The sequence below is a fragment of the Bos javanicus genome, chromosome 13 (assembly GCF_032452875.1).
Source record: "Bos javanicus breed banteng chromosome 13, ARS-OSU_banteng_1.0, whole genome shotgun sequence".
Classification (NCBI taxonomy): Eukaryota; Metazoa; Chordata; class Mammalia; order Artiodactyla; family Bovidae; genus Bos; species Bos javanicus.
The window spans coordinates 21,064,358-21,079,238 of record NC_083880.1 but is presented as its reverse complement, the minus strand read 5'-3'; the positions used below and the strand labels follow the sequence as shown (position 1 = coordinate 21,079,238).

Genomic DNA, 14,881 nt, shown 5'->3' with positions numbered 1-14,881 from the left:
TCTATTCAGGTGTTCAACTGATTGGGTGAGGCCCACCCACTATATGGCGTGTAATCTGCTCCAAGTTTACCAATTTAAATGTTAACCTCATCCCAAAATACCCTCCAAGATGATACATAAAATTAATCATCACAATAGTTAAGATGATTTTTTTTTACCTCAAAGAAAAGCTAGATTTTATCCCTAAGAATAGTTTTGTCCCTAAGAAAATTTATCACTGAAAAAAGTTATTTTTAATTCCTAAGAAAGTTTGACTCCTAAGAAAAGAAAAGTGTTAAGCATCAGGCAAAATTTCACGTTAAAAGCAAACAAGAATACAAGTTTACTTCCTGACTCTATCACTTGTAAAATCATTTCAGATCACCTCATTCTCAAACCACCGGCAGGAAGCAAAACTTGTTGAGTTCATTGATGCTTATTCCTTCTATCATCACTTACCTTTTAAATCACTGCCTCTGCACTTTAGAAGGTCTGGAATGAAGCTGATGGCCATCTTGCTATCACTGTGGTAGCATGCCAACTATATTCTTTTGTCTACTGCATGCATTAATTTGAACATCCCCTACTTGTCCTTGCACCAATTAAGAAATTTTAAGGCCATCTTTATTGCTGTTATTTAGTTGCTAATTCGTGTCTGACTCTTTTTTGCAATCCCATGGATTGTAGCCCAACAGGCTCCACTCTCCATGGGACTTCCCAGGCAAGAATACTGGAGTGGGTTGTCATTTCCTTCTCTAGGGGATCTTCAAAACCCAGGGATTGAACCCATATCTTCAGCATTGGTAGGTGGATTCTTTACCATTGAGCCACCAGAGAAGCCCTGGGCCTTTAGGGTACCATAAGTAAAATCTGAGTTTCTTAAAATATGAGTCATGGATTTCTTTGTTGTAGCAATATCAGTTCTACATCTGTTAAATAATTCAGGGGATAACCAGAAGGAACTAACTCTCTTTTCATAAAGGATACTGAGTTCTATCTCCACAAAGACACAAGGAAGGCACTCTGATGTTCAGTTAAAGCAGATTACCACCCAGTGGACTCTTTGGCCTGGCTATCTCTCCTAGATTTACCTGGTGTGTGATCAGGGTCTGGACTCAATGCTTCTGTAGGAATTCCACTGCCAATGGCCCAATCCAAGTCATCTTGAGAATCTTGAGTAAGATGGCAAGTTGTGGTCCAGTTTCCTGAAGTTGTTTCAAAACTGCAGCTTCCTGCTGTGCCTGTATATTGGCCTAAGGAAACAAAAATATTAATGGAGTGTTCTGGAAATGTATGTCACACTTGATATTACACTTCATTTGTGATGGTTTAAAATTATTATGTGCATATTATATTATTTAAAAATTTAAAGAATCATGGCATTTGTGTTCATTGGATATATCAGTTGTACACTGAAGGTTTTTTTTTTATCACAGAATCTAGAAGTGCATGAATACTGTCATTTAGCCGATAAGGATTTACATGAATTGACTAGTAACATTTAAAATGATAGATAAAACTGTATCTATACATGAAGAATGAATATAACATTATGATAGTGCAGATAATTCAGGTCAAATAATTCAATATTTCCAGTTGTCTGGATGATTAATTTAGTCCCTCTGTCCACTGTAGTGCTTGAACAGCAAGGACCATTAGAGAGGGAAAGTCAATAATTAAAGAAAAGTTGCCTTTGGGAGAAGTAGTAAACAATGTAGGATGCAAACCCTCTCTGCTACCATACCCATCATCCACATAAACATTTAAGAGCCAGTCACTAAATAATGAAAGAAGTTCTCTTCTAAAAGTGTTGACTGATAACTCATTAAAATATTAAGTTGTTCACAATGACAAAAATTACTAGATAATAACTGCTTGTCTACTAGTCATCTGTGAAAAGTGCCATCATAACACCCTGATATCTGCTTTCATTTTTCTTTAATTTTCTTTTTGCATAGCAGTTATTATTTTTGAACATTCACTGTAAAAGCTGTGTTACAGAGACAGAATGAATTATTGGATGGTTTAATCAGTATGAATCAACTGAGATTGTCATTGACTATTTTTGCTTTTTTGAAAGATGAAATTTGTATTATTTTAACACTTCTTCTCCAGGTGGTTTCTCATTCCAAACTTTTTCTTAACATAAAACTATTATGAGCATGTATAGATACATTGTCACAAGAAAACTTGCTGTTAACATGGATGCCAGACATTAGGTATTCAAAGCTTTACTATTTTTATAGAAACCTTTCTGAATCTCTGAGAGTATTTTCATAAAATATCAGCCTTTTACTTCTCTGGCATGATTGCATCTTATTTCTATAAACTAGAATCATTTTTAAATATGTACATTTCTTTCATTCATTCTCCATGGCTTATGATCCACTTGTTTTTACATGTTTATTTATGGGCTCTGTATATCCTTTTTATGTTTACATGCCAGGATTATGTGATATAAATAGATCTATATCATACTTACGCAATATGGATAAAAGTGAGGAATTTGTTTCTCCAAGTGTTTAGCTAACCAACTGCAAACATCCAGAATCTTCCAAGGTTACAGAAAAGACAGCCATTGTGTGTTTATTAGAATGAAGTCACATACAGGTTCTACTGTATTTCTGTAACAGTAATTATTCTACATCCTTTTTTTATTCTCTGTGATCACCCTTGCCCTAATTCTTCTACTCTATTTAATATTAAACTTCTTATTTGACTCTCAAGATATCTACACAATCAGGATTTATTCTGTTACATTTCAGCCTCTCTAACTCAAATTACGTCACTTTTACTTTTCCCTTTTCTAGGGCTAATCTTGCTAATCAACTGTTTACCAAGCACTGCTATTAGCATTCCAAGGCTTCATTTATTTCAAGGTTACACAAAGTTTCCACATCTCTCAAACACACATTCTCTACTAATTCCTTTCTCACCTTGCAGAGGTAGCTAGGGTGCACCTCATGTTAAAAAAAAAAAATCACATAAAATTTGAAAGTCTCACTGTGTATACCTTCATTCATTCTTTCCCATGGCTTTCATATTTTTGTGCAAATGATCTACAAATCCACAGACACAATAAAATGCAGGTGTTTTTCTACAAATGTTTGTTGAATATTCTACTTGGAATATGCAATTGTCATCTCAAAGCCAACAATCCTAAAATGAACTCATCATTGATCCCTCCAAATGGGTTCTTCTCTGAGATTGATTTATATCATAGTATGAATCTTCTCTTTCTAAAGATTCAAACTTTGAAGTTATCTTTTGATTTTGCATTCTTATTTACATATCTAATCTACCAACATCTGTGTAATCTCCCTTCAAGAATTTGTTTAATTCACTCCTCTTTTGCAGCCCCATAGTCCCTGTTCTAGTTCCATCGGTTTATGCTGCTGAGTTAAGAAGCCTCTTTCTTTACTGTAACCTTCATTCTATCAACCTTATAAACTCAAACTCCATCAATCATTTTTCAGACTTCTGTTATTTCTCTTGCTCAAAATATTCAGGTGTTCACATTATTTGAAAATGCCCTCAAGACTTCTAGTCCTGAGTACAATAACCTTTCTGTTGATGCAATTTTTTTAAGGCTGAAATCTCTCTTGTCTTCAAACTGTCTCTACAAATTTTTCAGTAAATTATCTCAAATACAATTGACATTTTTTTCAACTTTTATGTTAAACTACTCTTGTTTTTTGCATATTTTCTCTAGCAATTGGCTGCTACTTGTCAGTCCTTCCTTTTCTCTCTTGTTCAGGACATAACTGCAGTTTTATTAAGAGTGAAGAACTGAAGTTTTATGAAGAGTGTCTGAAGAGTCAAAAGTGTCTAAAGAGTCAAACAGCTGCTATCATAGCTCCAGAGGTGTCTCACAGTTTATCTAAGCAATCATGATGCAATGTTCAAATTTCCCTTGTCTTCACTGGTTTAAGACAGTCTTGGGATACATTTCGGACAATGAGACTTACTAGGAAAAAGACACCTAGGAAAATGTTTCTTTATTTTTAAAAATAAGTCAAAAGGAAGAAAATCTATCTGTCCTTTCTCAGGATATCATTGCAAAGACGTGTAAGGGGAGCTGACTTTATAAGACCATTCATTATCTGAAGAAGGCAGAACTTAAAGAATTATGGAGGGCATATAGTTCTATAGTTTTGATGACAAAAGCTACTAAATTAACCAACTCTAAATTGCTTTTGGACTTCTTGCCATTTGAGAAAATATATTTTCCTTATTGTCTGTATAAGAGATGCATTTAGTTTCAAGTACTGAAAGCCCAAATAATAGCGTAAATAGACAAGAATTGATTTATCTCAATTAACAATAGGTCAGGAAGGTGTCAGTATAAGGTTGGCATCCTGTTGTTGTTCAGTCACTAAGTCACATCTGACTCTTTGTGACCCCATGAACAGCAGCACACTAGGCTCTCCTGCCCTTCATTTATCTCCCAGTGTTCGCTTAAACTCATGTCCATTGAGTCGGTGATGCTATGTAACCATCTTATCCTCTGCTGCCCCCTTTCCTTTTGCCATCAGTCTCTCCCAGGATCAGGCCTTTTCCAATGAGTAAGCTCTTTGCATCAGGTGGCCAAAGTATTGGGGCACTATGGTTGTAGTTCCAACGTCCAGTGTGAAGCACACATTTTCCATCCTTCCTTACTGTCATCTTGTCATCCTCATGCTCCTTCATGGTTGCAAAATGCTGCTGTACTTCCCAGAGCCACAGATATTCAGGCCATTGAAAGCAATGCGAAGAGGAAAGAAGAGAAAAGCTTTTTGCCCATTCTGTCGCTTTTTATTTTTTAAAGTGATACTTTCTCCCAGTTCCCATGTATATCTCATGTGCCTCTAGTGGCTACAAAGAAGCTGCAGAAGATAGTATCTGTGGCTGGTTATAATGCTGCCCCAAGTAAAACTGGAGTTCTGTTTTTTAACAAAAACATGGATAGGCAAGTAGCAGGGATTGCTCTGCAGTCTAAACCTGTCAAGTTTCAAATTTCTCTACAAGTGTATTAATTTACCTTAATTGCTCCATTCCATCTAGCAAGAATACTTTTCCTTGAAAGTCCAACCTAGGTCCTATCTTTCTCTTTCCACATCATGTCAGTTCTCGGGTAGTGGGGGTGTTTTACAACAGTAATTATAGTTTTACTATTTAAATATTTAGCAACTTATTACTTCCTGGTTTTGCATTGTCACCCTAATTGTTATTTACCACTGCAGCCTGGTGTGCTACAGTCCTTGGGGTTGCAGAGTCAAATACAACTCAGTGACCTGAACAATAATAATCACTGAATTATTATAAACATTTCCAGGTGATTAGGTATTATTATTAACTGCATCACATAAGCCATAATGATTGCACACTAATTATTGAATGATAGATGATATGAACAATTTGAAATATTTCTTGATGATTAATACATATCAATATTTTTGAAATGGCTATGGCTTTAGAAAAAATAATTTCCAAATTGTGAACTTTGTCATGATTCCTTGAATGGCTTCAAAGCATTACTAACACTCTTAAACAACTGGCATTTTTCCATTGGTACAATATTCAGCCATATGGTTGAATGGTCAGTACAAACATTAATCACCTCACTTATATTAAAGAGATGGCTCCATTATTAGTTATTTTTAATTCTCACATCCATGTAGCCACCTGATTTTGCAACACCAAAATATATAACATGGGCTTCTCTGGTGGTTCACTTGGTAAAGAGTCTGCTTGTAAGGCGGGAGAACCAGGTTCTACCCCTGGATAGGGAAGATCCCCTGAAGAAGGGCATGGCAATTCACTCAAGTATTCCTGCCTGGAGAAATTCATGGACAGAGGAGCCTGGTTGGCTACAGTCCTTGGGATCACAAAGAGTTGGACACGACTAGAGTGATTAACACAACAATATAGAACTATTAAATAATTTTTCCTCATTGTGACATGACTTCTTGGAAAGTTGTATTCAAAAGAATTTTGGAGAGTCTGGGTACAGTGGGAAAGACTGTTGATAATGATGCTCATCACTGTAAAAGACAGGAGAGAAAGTAGCCGCCCCATTCTCTGCCTCCCTAGCCTAGAATATGAAGCACTCTTAACACATGTTTCAGGTAATATCTTCCTTCCACACACACACACACACAAAGGACATCTTTTCTAATGTAACTGTTTCTTTTAAAAAGAATTGCTCTCCTTTCCTATCAACTATGCATTTTTGCAACAAGAGGTAGAGATGCAAAAGAAAAATTTATCTTTGCTCATAACCTACAGTCAAAATTTAGTCATAAGGAATAGCTGCATTTATTGTCTGCTGAGTATAGGGGATATGTAAATAAGGTATTCACAATGACTGACAAATTTCAAGAGAATATAAAAACAACAGTACGAAAGAAGCTAACATTAATCTTCAAAGACTGAACAAATATATCCTTTACATTATTTCATTTAATTCTCAAAGCACTCTGGATGCTATTATATCTTCTGTATAGATAAGAAAAGTGAGTCTCTAAGAATTTAAATAATTGCCCAAGAAATGATGCTCAAAGTAAAAATGAAGACTTCAGTTTAATAATCTCAAAGGTCAATTCTTTCCTTATTTCTTCACAGGTCACTTTGAAAATGTTCCATTATCCACAGTAGATTCTCTGCCTGCAGGAATCCAGTGCTGATGTCTCTGCTACATCCAAAAGATCAGCAATATAAAATACTGAGGGAGTCAATCTGAAGCATCAGTGTTAGTTGCTCAGTCGTGTTCGACTCTTTGTGACCCCATGGACTGTAGCCTACCAGGCTCATCTGTCCAAGGTATTCTCCAGGCAAGAATACTGGACTGAGTTGCCATGCCCTTCTTCAGGGGATCTTCCCAACCTAGGGATTGAACTCGGGTTTCCTGCATTGCAGGCAGATTCTTTACCGTGTGAGCCACAGGGAAGCCTTTGCAGAATCAATAAAGTCACCTGAATATCCTTGTGTGCTCTGCAATGTTCCTCTTGGATATGAACAAAATCTATCAAGATGTTTTAAGAAAAGTACTATTCACTTCTCAACATATTGCTTTTAGTTTAATGAATTCAAATATTTCCTGCTGCTGTCCATCAAAGTCATGGGTAACACTAACAGACATGGTATGTAACGGACTTCAGTTTTTGAACATCAAAAATGCCTCTGTGTGTTTTACATCAGTACCTCAAACAGCTGTGGGAAAGATAAAAATCATGTAAGGTTCTCTGAGACGAAAAATAAATGAAACAAAAAAGCATAGGCAGCATTCACACCTGAAAAACTTTCTACTTGAAACTCTTTCTAATGTTTTAAAGTCTATTTTTATAATTCGTCTACAGATGTACACACGCACACACATCATTCTTCATATGTACCCCCCAAATAACTGGTGGTAACTTTATTCCTGAAAGTACCTGTTACATATAAAGAAAATAACCTAGGGATCTTTTCATTTACAAACTTTTTAAAAAGCAAAGAACTTCATACTTTAATATATTTTCACCTCTAATTGTTTTTCCACAGTAGAAAGTCAATTTCTGAAACCTAATACAATGTCTTATTAATTTTCATATACCCAATATGTGAACCATGAACTTCCAAATGTTCAAATTGGTTTTAGAAAAGGCAGAGGAACCAGAGATCAAATTGCCAACATCCGCTGGATCATTGGAAAAGCAAGAGAGTTTCAGAAAAACAACTATTTCTGCTTTATTGACTATGCCAAAGCCTTTGACTTTGGCATCATAGTAAACTGTGGATCACAGTAAACTGTGGAAAATTCTGAAAGAGATGGCAATACCAGACCACCTGACCTGCCTCTTGAGAAACCTGTATGCAGGTCAAGAAGCAACAGTTAGAACTGGACATGGAACAACAGACTGGTTCCAAATAGGAAAAGGAGTATGTCAAGGCTATATATTGTCACCCTGCTTATTTAACTTCTATGCAGAGTACATCATGAGAAACACTGGGCTGGAGGAATCACAAGCTGGAATCAAGATTGCCGGGAGAAATATCAATAATCTCAGACATGCAGATAACACCACCCTTATGGCAGAAAGTGAAGAAGAACTAAAGAGCCTCTTGATGAAAGTGAAAGAGGAGAGTCAAAAAGTTGGCTTAAAGCTCAACATTCAGAAAATGAAGATCATGGCATCCGGTCCCATCACTTCATGGGAAATAGATGGGGAAACAGTGGAAATAGTGGCTGATTTTATTTTGGGGGGCTCTAAAATCACTGCAGATGGTGACTGCAGCCATGAAATTAAAAGATGCTTACTCCTTGGAAGGAAATTTATGACCAACCTAGACAGCATATTAAAAAGCAGAGACATTACTCTGCCAACAAAGTAGCCATCTAGTCAAGGCTATGGTTTTTCCAGTAGTCATGTACGGGTGTGAGAGTTGGACTATAAAGAAAGCCGAGTGCTGAAGAATTCATGCTTTTGAACTGTGGTGTTGGAGAAGACTCTTGAGAGTCCCTTGGACTGCAAGGAGATCCAACCAGTCCATCCTAAAGGAAATCAGTCCTGGGTGTTCATTGGAAGGACTGATGTTGAAGCTCAAACTGCAATACTTTGGCCACCTGATGTGAAGAACTGATTCATTTGAAAAGACCCTGATGCTGGGAAAGATTGAAAGCAGGAGGAGAAGGGGACGACAGAGGATGAGATGGTTGGATGGCATCACCAACTCAGTGGACATGAGTTTGAGTAAACTCTGGGAGTTGGTGATGGACAGGGAGGCCTGGCGTGCTGCAGTCCATGGGGTCACAAAGAGTTGGACACGACTGGGCAACTGAACTGAAGTGTTTAGAAGGTGGTTCTTAGTCCAATTTAGGAATAGGAATAAATGGAAGAGTTTAATTTTTATATAAACATTTTCAATATATATTTTTACATGAGAGAAAGATAATTTACTATCTGTAATAAATTGTCTATATGCATGTAATAGCTGTCCCTCTTGGCCCATTGGATATGTACATCACTAGCACCATGTTCTTAATATTTTTCCTTTAGAACCTTCTTAAACTTTGCCAAGTTTTTAATGTTTTTACTGGTGATTATTAAAGCTCTACTTGTCATATCTTGTGGGGAAAATGGTGATTTCAAAATGCTTCAGAGCACTGTTTAAGAACTCCATTGAAATCAATTCCTTACAGTCAATGTAAAATATACATATATGTGTGTGTGTATATATATATATTTGATTCATGTAAAAGAAGCTAAAAATAATACTAGGAACTATTAGTTAATACATTATAAATTTCATTAGAGAAAATATGCATTATAGAGGAAACAATATTTTATAAAATTAAGATTATATATTGTAGTATTAGTAGTACAGTTTTTAAAAGTACCAACCATTTATACTTTTTTATGCGTGACTTAAAATGAAAAGATGGGGTGAATGTTGACAATAATATGCTAACTAAAATAAGCCAGTCACAAAAGGACGAATACTGTGATTCCACTTACATGAGGTACCTAAAGTCATCAAATGAATAGAAAAAAATTAGAAGGGTGGTGGTTGGGGGCTGAGAGTTAGGGAGAAGGAAGGGCTATTGCTTAATTGGCATAGAGTTTTAGTTTTTCAAGATAAAAAAAGTTCTGGTTATAGGTGGTGATGTTGGCTGCACAGCAATGCAAATATACTTACTGCCCCTGAACCGTAACATTGAAAGGCAAGAGTAGTACATTTTATTGCACATATATTTTACCACAATTAAAAAAAAATAATGGATGCAAAAAGGAGAAATGAACACTGCAGAAGCATTGTCACTGTACTATCCTGAAAACAATACTGAGCTAAAAATAACAAACACTTATTCACGGCTTGAGTATTACTCCTTCCCAGTGCATGTGTGATGTTTTCCCATTGAGAAGTGGAGTCTACGCTCTTCCTCCGTTTAAATCTAGTCTAGACATTGTTATCTGCATGATCATTAGGAAGAGTCAGGAGGGACATTCTGAAACTTCGAAGGTGAAATCATAAATACACTTGCTATTTTTCCACAGACTCTTGCAATGCTTGCTCTTGGAACATTCACATGTGTGAATGAAAAATGTTGCCTGCCCTGTCAGTAAACAAAGGATGTTGTAGTGATTAGCCACCACCCCGTCCCCCACAGTGAGCCCTGATGGACTCAGGGTAGAAACAGCAGAATGCCTGCCATCAAGCCCTCAGCCACTGCAGCCACCACAACAGTGTAGCCTGAGGGGACTCAGGGTGGGAAAAACCAGGGTGCCACCCTAGATAGCTGAAATGGATATCAAAAGAATTATTTCAATGAGCCCACAGTCTTGCATCTTCCCACACACAGAAAAGCACTAAGTTCCTCAAGATATCTGGTTTTCTTTAATTAACAGTAATCTTTTGATGCCTGGACTACCTGCTCTTTGTTGCAAAATTCCTATATAATCTGGCTCTTTCTGGACCTCTTGGGAACACTCCCTCAGAGCTATCTGAGAGGCTGTCTTGTAGGCTTGAGTCCTCCAAGTAGCAGTAGCAGTAGTAGCAGCATTTAGTAGTAACAGTAGTAGTGGTGGTGTCATCAGTCATACAGTTGTGTTTGACTCTGTGTGGCCCTATGGACTGTAGCCCGCCAGGCTCCTCCGTCCATGGGATTCTCCAATCAAGAATACCGGAGAGGGTTGCCATTCCCTTCTCCAGGGGATCTTTCTGACCCGGGGATAGAACCCTGGTCTCTCGCATTGCAGGCAGATTCTTTACCATCTGAGTCACCAGAGTCCTCCAAAGAAAACACAATTTTCAACTTTCATGCTGAGCACTCATTTTTTCAGTCAATACATGGTAAAGGCCAACCCCATGAAAGATGTCTGACTAACCTGTGATAGTCCAAGCCATACCAATTGCCCTAGAGGTTGAGTCCATGCTGATCCATACAGAGAAACCAAAGAGCACACACATGCCAAATAAGTAAGAGATATCACCATCTTGGAGGTGCTCCTCCAGGTCCAGATGTCCCAGTCTGAGCCATGTGGATCTGAGACAAACTGCCTCACTGATTCCTTCCTAAGTTACAGACCCACAAAATTGCAAACCAAACCAAAGTTGTTTGGACCACTAACTCTTAGGGTACTTTGTTACATAGCAAATGCTAATTGCAACAGGTAGCCTGTGTGGTATATGAGTTCTCATCAGTAAGATATATGAAAAAAATTCTTTGGATTTAAGTATGTGCTCATGTTTTAAAATTACATACTTGGCTTTATACATGACCTTAAAAATCATTTGAATTAAAGTTTGAATTAAAAAAAATGTGGCTCATGTATTCTTTTTCCAGTGCAATGTAATTAATAAAATTAATCATTAAACTAGTATTTATTCAAGGTGCTCATTTTTTGCCTCATCTATAAAATCAGCCATTGGGTGGGGGGGAGGAATGAAAACAGTAATGAGAATTGATGAAGAAATGTAGACCGCTAGTTCAATTTCTGACAATTAGAATTTTGACTCTGCACACAGTTCTATACAATGACATAATGGGAAATTTTTGTCACACGATTTGTTATAGGTTTGCTTCAGTTTTTAGTATGGGGATAAAAAGGATGGTAAGGCTTCTAAATATCTTCAGAGAGAAGTTGGAAAAATATTTTGGCTATTCTAAGTCTACTCTAGTGCGTGAAAAGAATATTTCTTCTCACTCACCAACGTCAGTAAGTTACTCTACTAATAAAGTGAAACTCTGTGCTGAACTGGCAGCATTAGAACAGGCAAACACACTTACCACAGTGAGCTTCATCAGACCCATCAGAGCAGTCTGGCTTATAGTCACAGACAAGGTGGGATGCAATACACTTCTTGTTGTGGCACAAAAAATCCGTGGCCTCTGGGCAAATCTCAGAAGTCTCTCCCACTGGAGAAAAACAAAATAACAATCACAAACATCATTTTGTAGTATTTTCATTATACTTCAGTGCTCCCTTTAGTTGTTTTATAGATCCCACAGTATTAGATAAGTTCAAGATTTGAGTCCTTGCCCAAGATAGACGTTACATGACTCCCCATCTCTCAGTCACTTCTGGAACTGTTCAGCAAGTAATAGAAACTTCACTTTAAAAATATATTTTAAGCAATTAAGGGCTGAACACTGTCTATTACATAAACCCAAAATCCCAATCAAGGCATTAAAATCTTTTGATTTTTGGTTCCAGCTTAGTTTTCCAGATGCAACTCTTCTCTGAAGCACCTGCAGCTAAACTCTATCCTAGGACTGAGGGCTTCACTGAGATGCCACTCGCTTTGTGTTTTGCCACGTCCTCAATAATATTTCTTCCATTGCCTGTACTGATCATTCCCTCTTTTGGTCCTGGTGGTCTGTTCAACCTTAAGACCCAAGGAAACAACTTTTCTCTACTCTGGTCCCACCTTCTCTTTGCCATCCGAGCCTCAGGTTGGACACTCCCTATTTCATGCTGCCTAAGAGCACTTTTATTTCTATATTAAATGCTTACCACCTTGTATAAGAGCTGTTTACACATCTGTCTGTCCTTACAGACTCCAAGCTCTTTTGACACAGGATTTTTTGGGCCTAATACAGCCCTCAATATACAATTTGTGCTTTATAAATGCTAGTTATAATAATTGAAGGCATAATGGTATCATCTAAAGGTGACTTAGAAAAGCAGATTGAAAAAAAAGAAAAAGAAAAGCAGATTCATGGACTTCCCTGGTGGTCCAATGATTAAGAATTGGCTGGCAAATGCAAGGGACACGGGTTTGATCCCTGGTTCAGGGAAGATCCCATATAATATGGAACAACTAAGTCTGTGTGCCACAGATACTGAGTCCATACTCTATAAAGCCTGTGCCTGGAAACAAGAGAGGCCAACACAGTGAGAAGCTGGCTCTCTGCAACAAGAGAAAGCTCAGGCAGCAACAAAGACCCAGATCAGCCAAAAATAAATGAAAAAAAATTTTTTTAAGCAAATCGACATAGAATTTTCCAAGCAATTCACATGTTTGCATATAATTTCAACTGATACAAAGTCTAATGGTAATACTTTATAGCTTCAAAATTATATACATTAAAGGTCTAAAACTATTGTTATCAGATTCAACAAATTAAATAAACCTCAGCAATTCCTTTGTTACATAGATTACTATGGTTTTGGACCAGTGTGAGTGTGGTGGCAGTAAGTCACTCAAAAATAGGCAGTATTTTCATGAAGGAAAATAGTAAATCTCTGCAGATTTCATAAAAGTGCATTTCCATAGCCTTTGAGTCATTTCCATAATACAACAGTTAAAACATGAATAATTTCCAGAAACAATTTACCAGTAAAATGGAGTCTAAATATAAGATTGAAGAGAGGAAACCTTAAAAGAACAGCCGCGGATATCAGTAACATGAATTAAAGGTTATGTTCTTTGAGTGATTTATAATCTTGCCACATAATTTTAATTAACATTAGTGAGAACTTACTATTAACCCAGAGCAGTATGCGGACACTGTTCACTATGCAAGTCTATGCACTGGAGATTATTTTATTTTTCTATGCCATAGGCTGTGGAGTTACATAATTACTCCACAGAGGAAATGTGTTTTAATTTATAATCTAAATAATTGGTTCTTTAGTTTTAAAAAAATGATCAAGAGAGACTCCATCTCTAAATGAGGCTTATTTCCTTAAAAATATAAAATAGAAAAAAAAGAGAGAGAGAAATCATAGTATAGTGAATTATAGTATACTTATTGTAAACTTGGCATAAACCAGAGTACCTATGGTATAGTTCAGTCACTAAGTCATGTCTGACTCTTTGTGACACCATGGACTGCAGGATGCCAGGGTTCCCTGTTCATGACCAGCTCCTGGAGCCTACTCAAACTCATGTCCATAGAGTCGGTGATGCCAATCAACCATCTCATCCTCTGTTGTCCCCTTCTCCTCCTGCTCTCAATCTTTCCCAGCATCAAGGTCTTTACCAATGAGTCAGTTCTTTGAATCAGGTGGCCAAAGTATTGAAGTTTCAGCTTCAACATCAGTCCTTCCAATGAATATTCAGGACTGATTTCCTTTAGGATTGAATGGTTGGATCTCCTTGCAGTGCAAGAGACTCTCAAGAGTCTGGATCTCCTTGCAGTGCAAGAGACTCTCAAGAGTCTTCTCTAACATCACAGTTCAAAAGCATCAATTCTTCAGCAGTCAGCTTTCTTTATGGTCCAACTCTCACATCCATACATGACTACTAGAAAAACCATAGCCTTGACTAAATAGACCTTTGTTGGCAAAGGAATATCTCTGCTTTTAAATATGCTGTCTAGGTTGATCTCAGCTTTTCTTCCAAGGAGCAAGCATCTTTTAATTCCATGGCTACAGTCACTATCTGCAGTGATTTTTCAGTCCAAGAAAATAATGTCTCTCACTGTTTCCATTGTTTCCTCATCTATTTGCCATGAAGTTATGGGACCAAATGCCATGATCTTGGTTTTCTGAATGTTGAGTTGTAAGCCAACTTTTTCACTCTTCTCTTTCACTTTCATTAAGAGGCTCTTTAGTTCTTCCTCACTTTCTGCCATAAGGGTGGTGTCATCTGAATATCTGAGGTTATTGATATTTCTCCCGGCAATCTCAATTACAATTTGTGCTTCATACAGCCCAGCATTTCTCATGGTATACTCTTCATATAAGTTAAATAAGCAGGGTGACAATATACAGCCTTGACATACTCCTTTCCAGATTTACAACCAGTCTGTTGTTGCGTGTCCAGTTCTAACTGTTGCTTTTTGACCTGCATACAGATTTCTCAGGAGGCAGGTCAGGTGGTCTGGTATTCCCAACTATTTAAGACTTTTCCACAGTTTGTTGTGATTCACACAGTCAAAGGCTTTGGTGTAGTCAATAAGCAGAAGTAGAGATATTTCTGGAACTCTCTTGCT

At 37.2% G+C, this 14,881-nt stretch overlaps 1 protein-coding gene across 1 annotated transcript in view; it reads right to left on the bottom strand.

Annotated features, from left to right (window-relative positions):
• Positions 1 to 14,881, bottom strand: part of MALRD1 (MAM and LDL receptor class A domain containing 1) — a 555,525-nt gene that overhangs the window by 182,303 nt on the left and 358,341 nt on the right. The window contains exons 31-32 of the mRNA XM_061435952.1: positions 11,729 to 11,857; positions 1,071 to 1,232 (exon numbers count right to left, since the gene is read on the bottom strand). Coding sequence (XP_061291936.1) covers positions 1,071 to 1,232; positions 11,729 to 11,857 — 291 coding nt within the window. The remainder of the gene's footprint in view (positions 1 to 1,070; positions 1,233 to 11,728; positions 11,858 to 14,881) is intronic.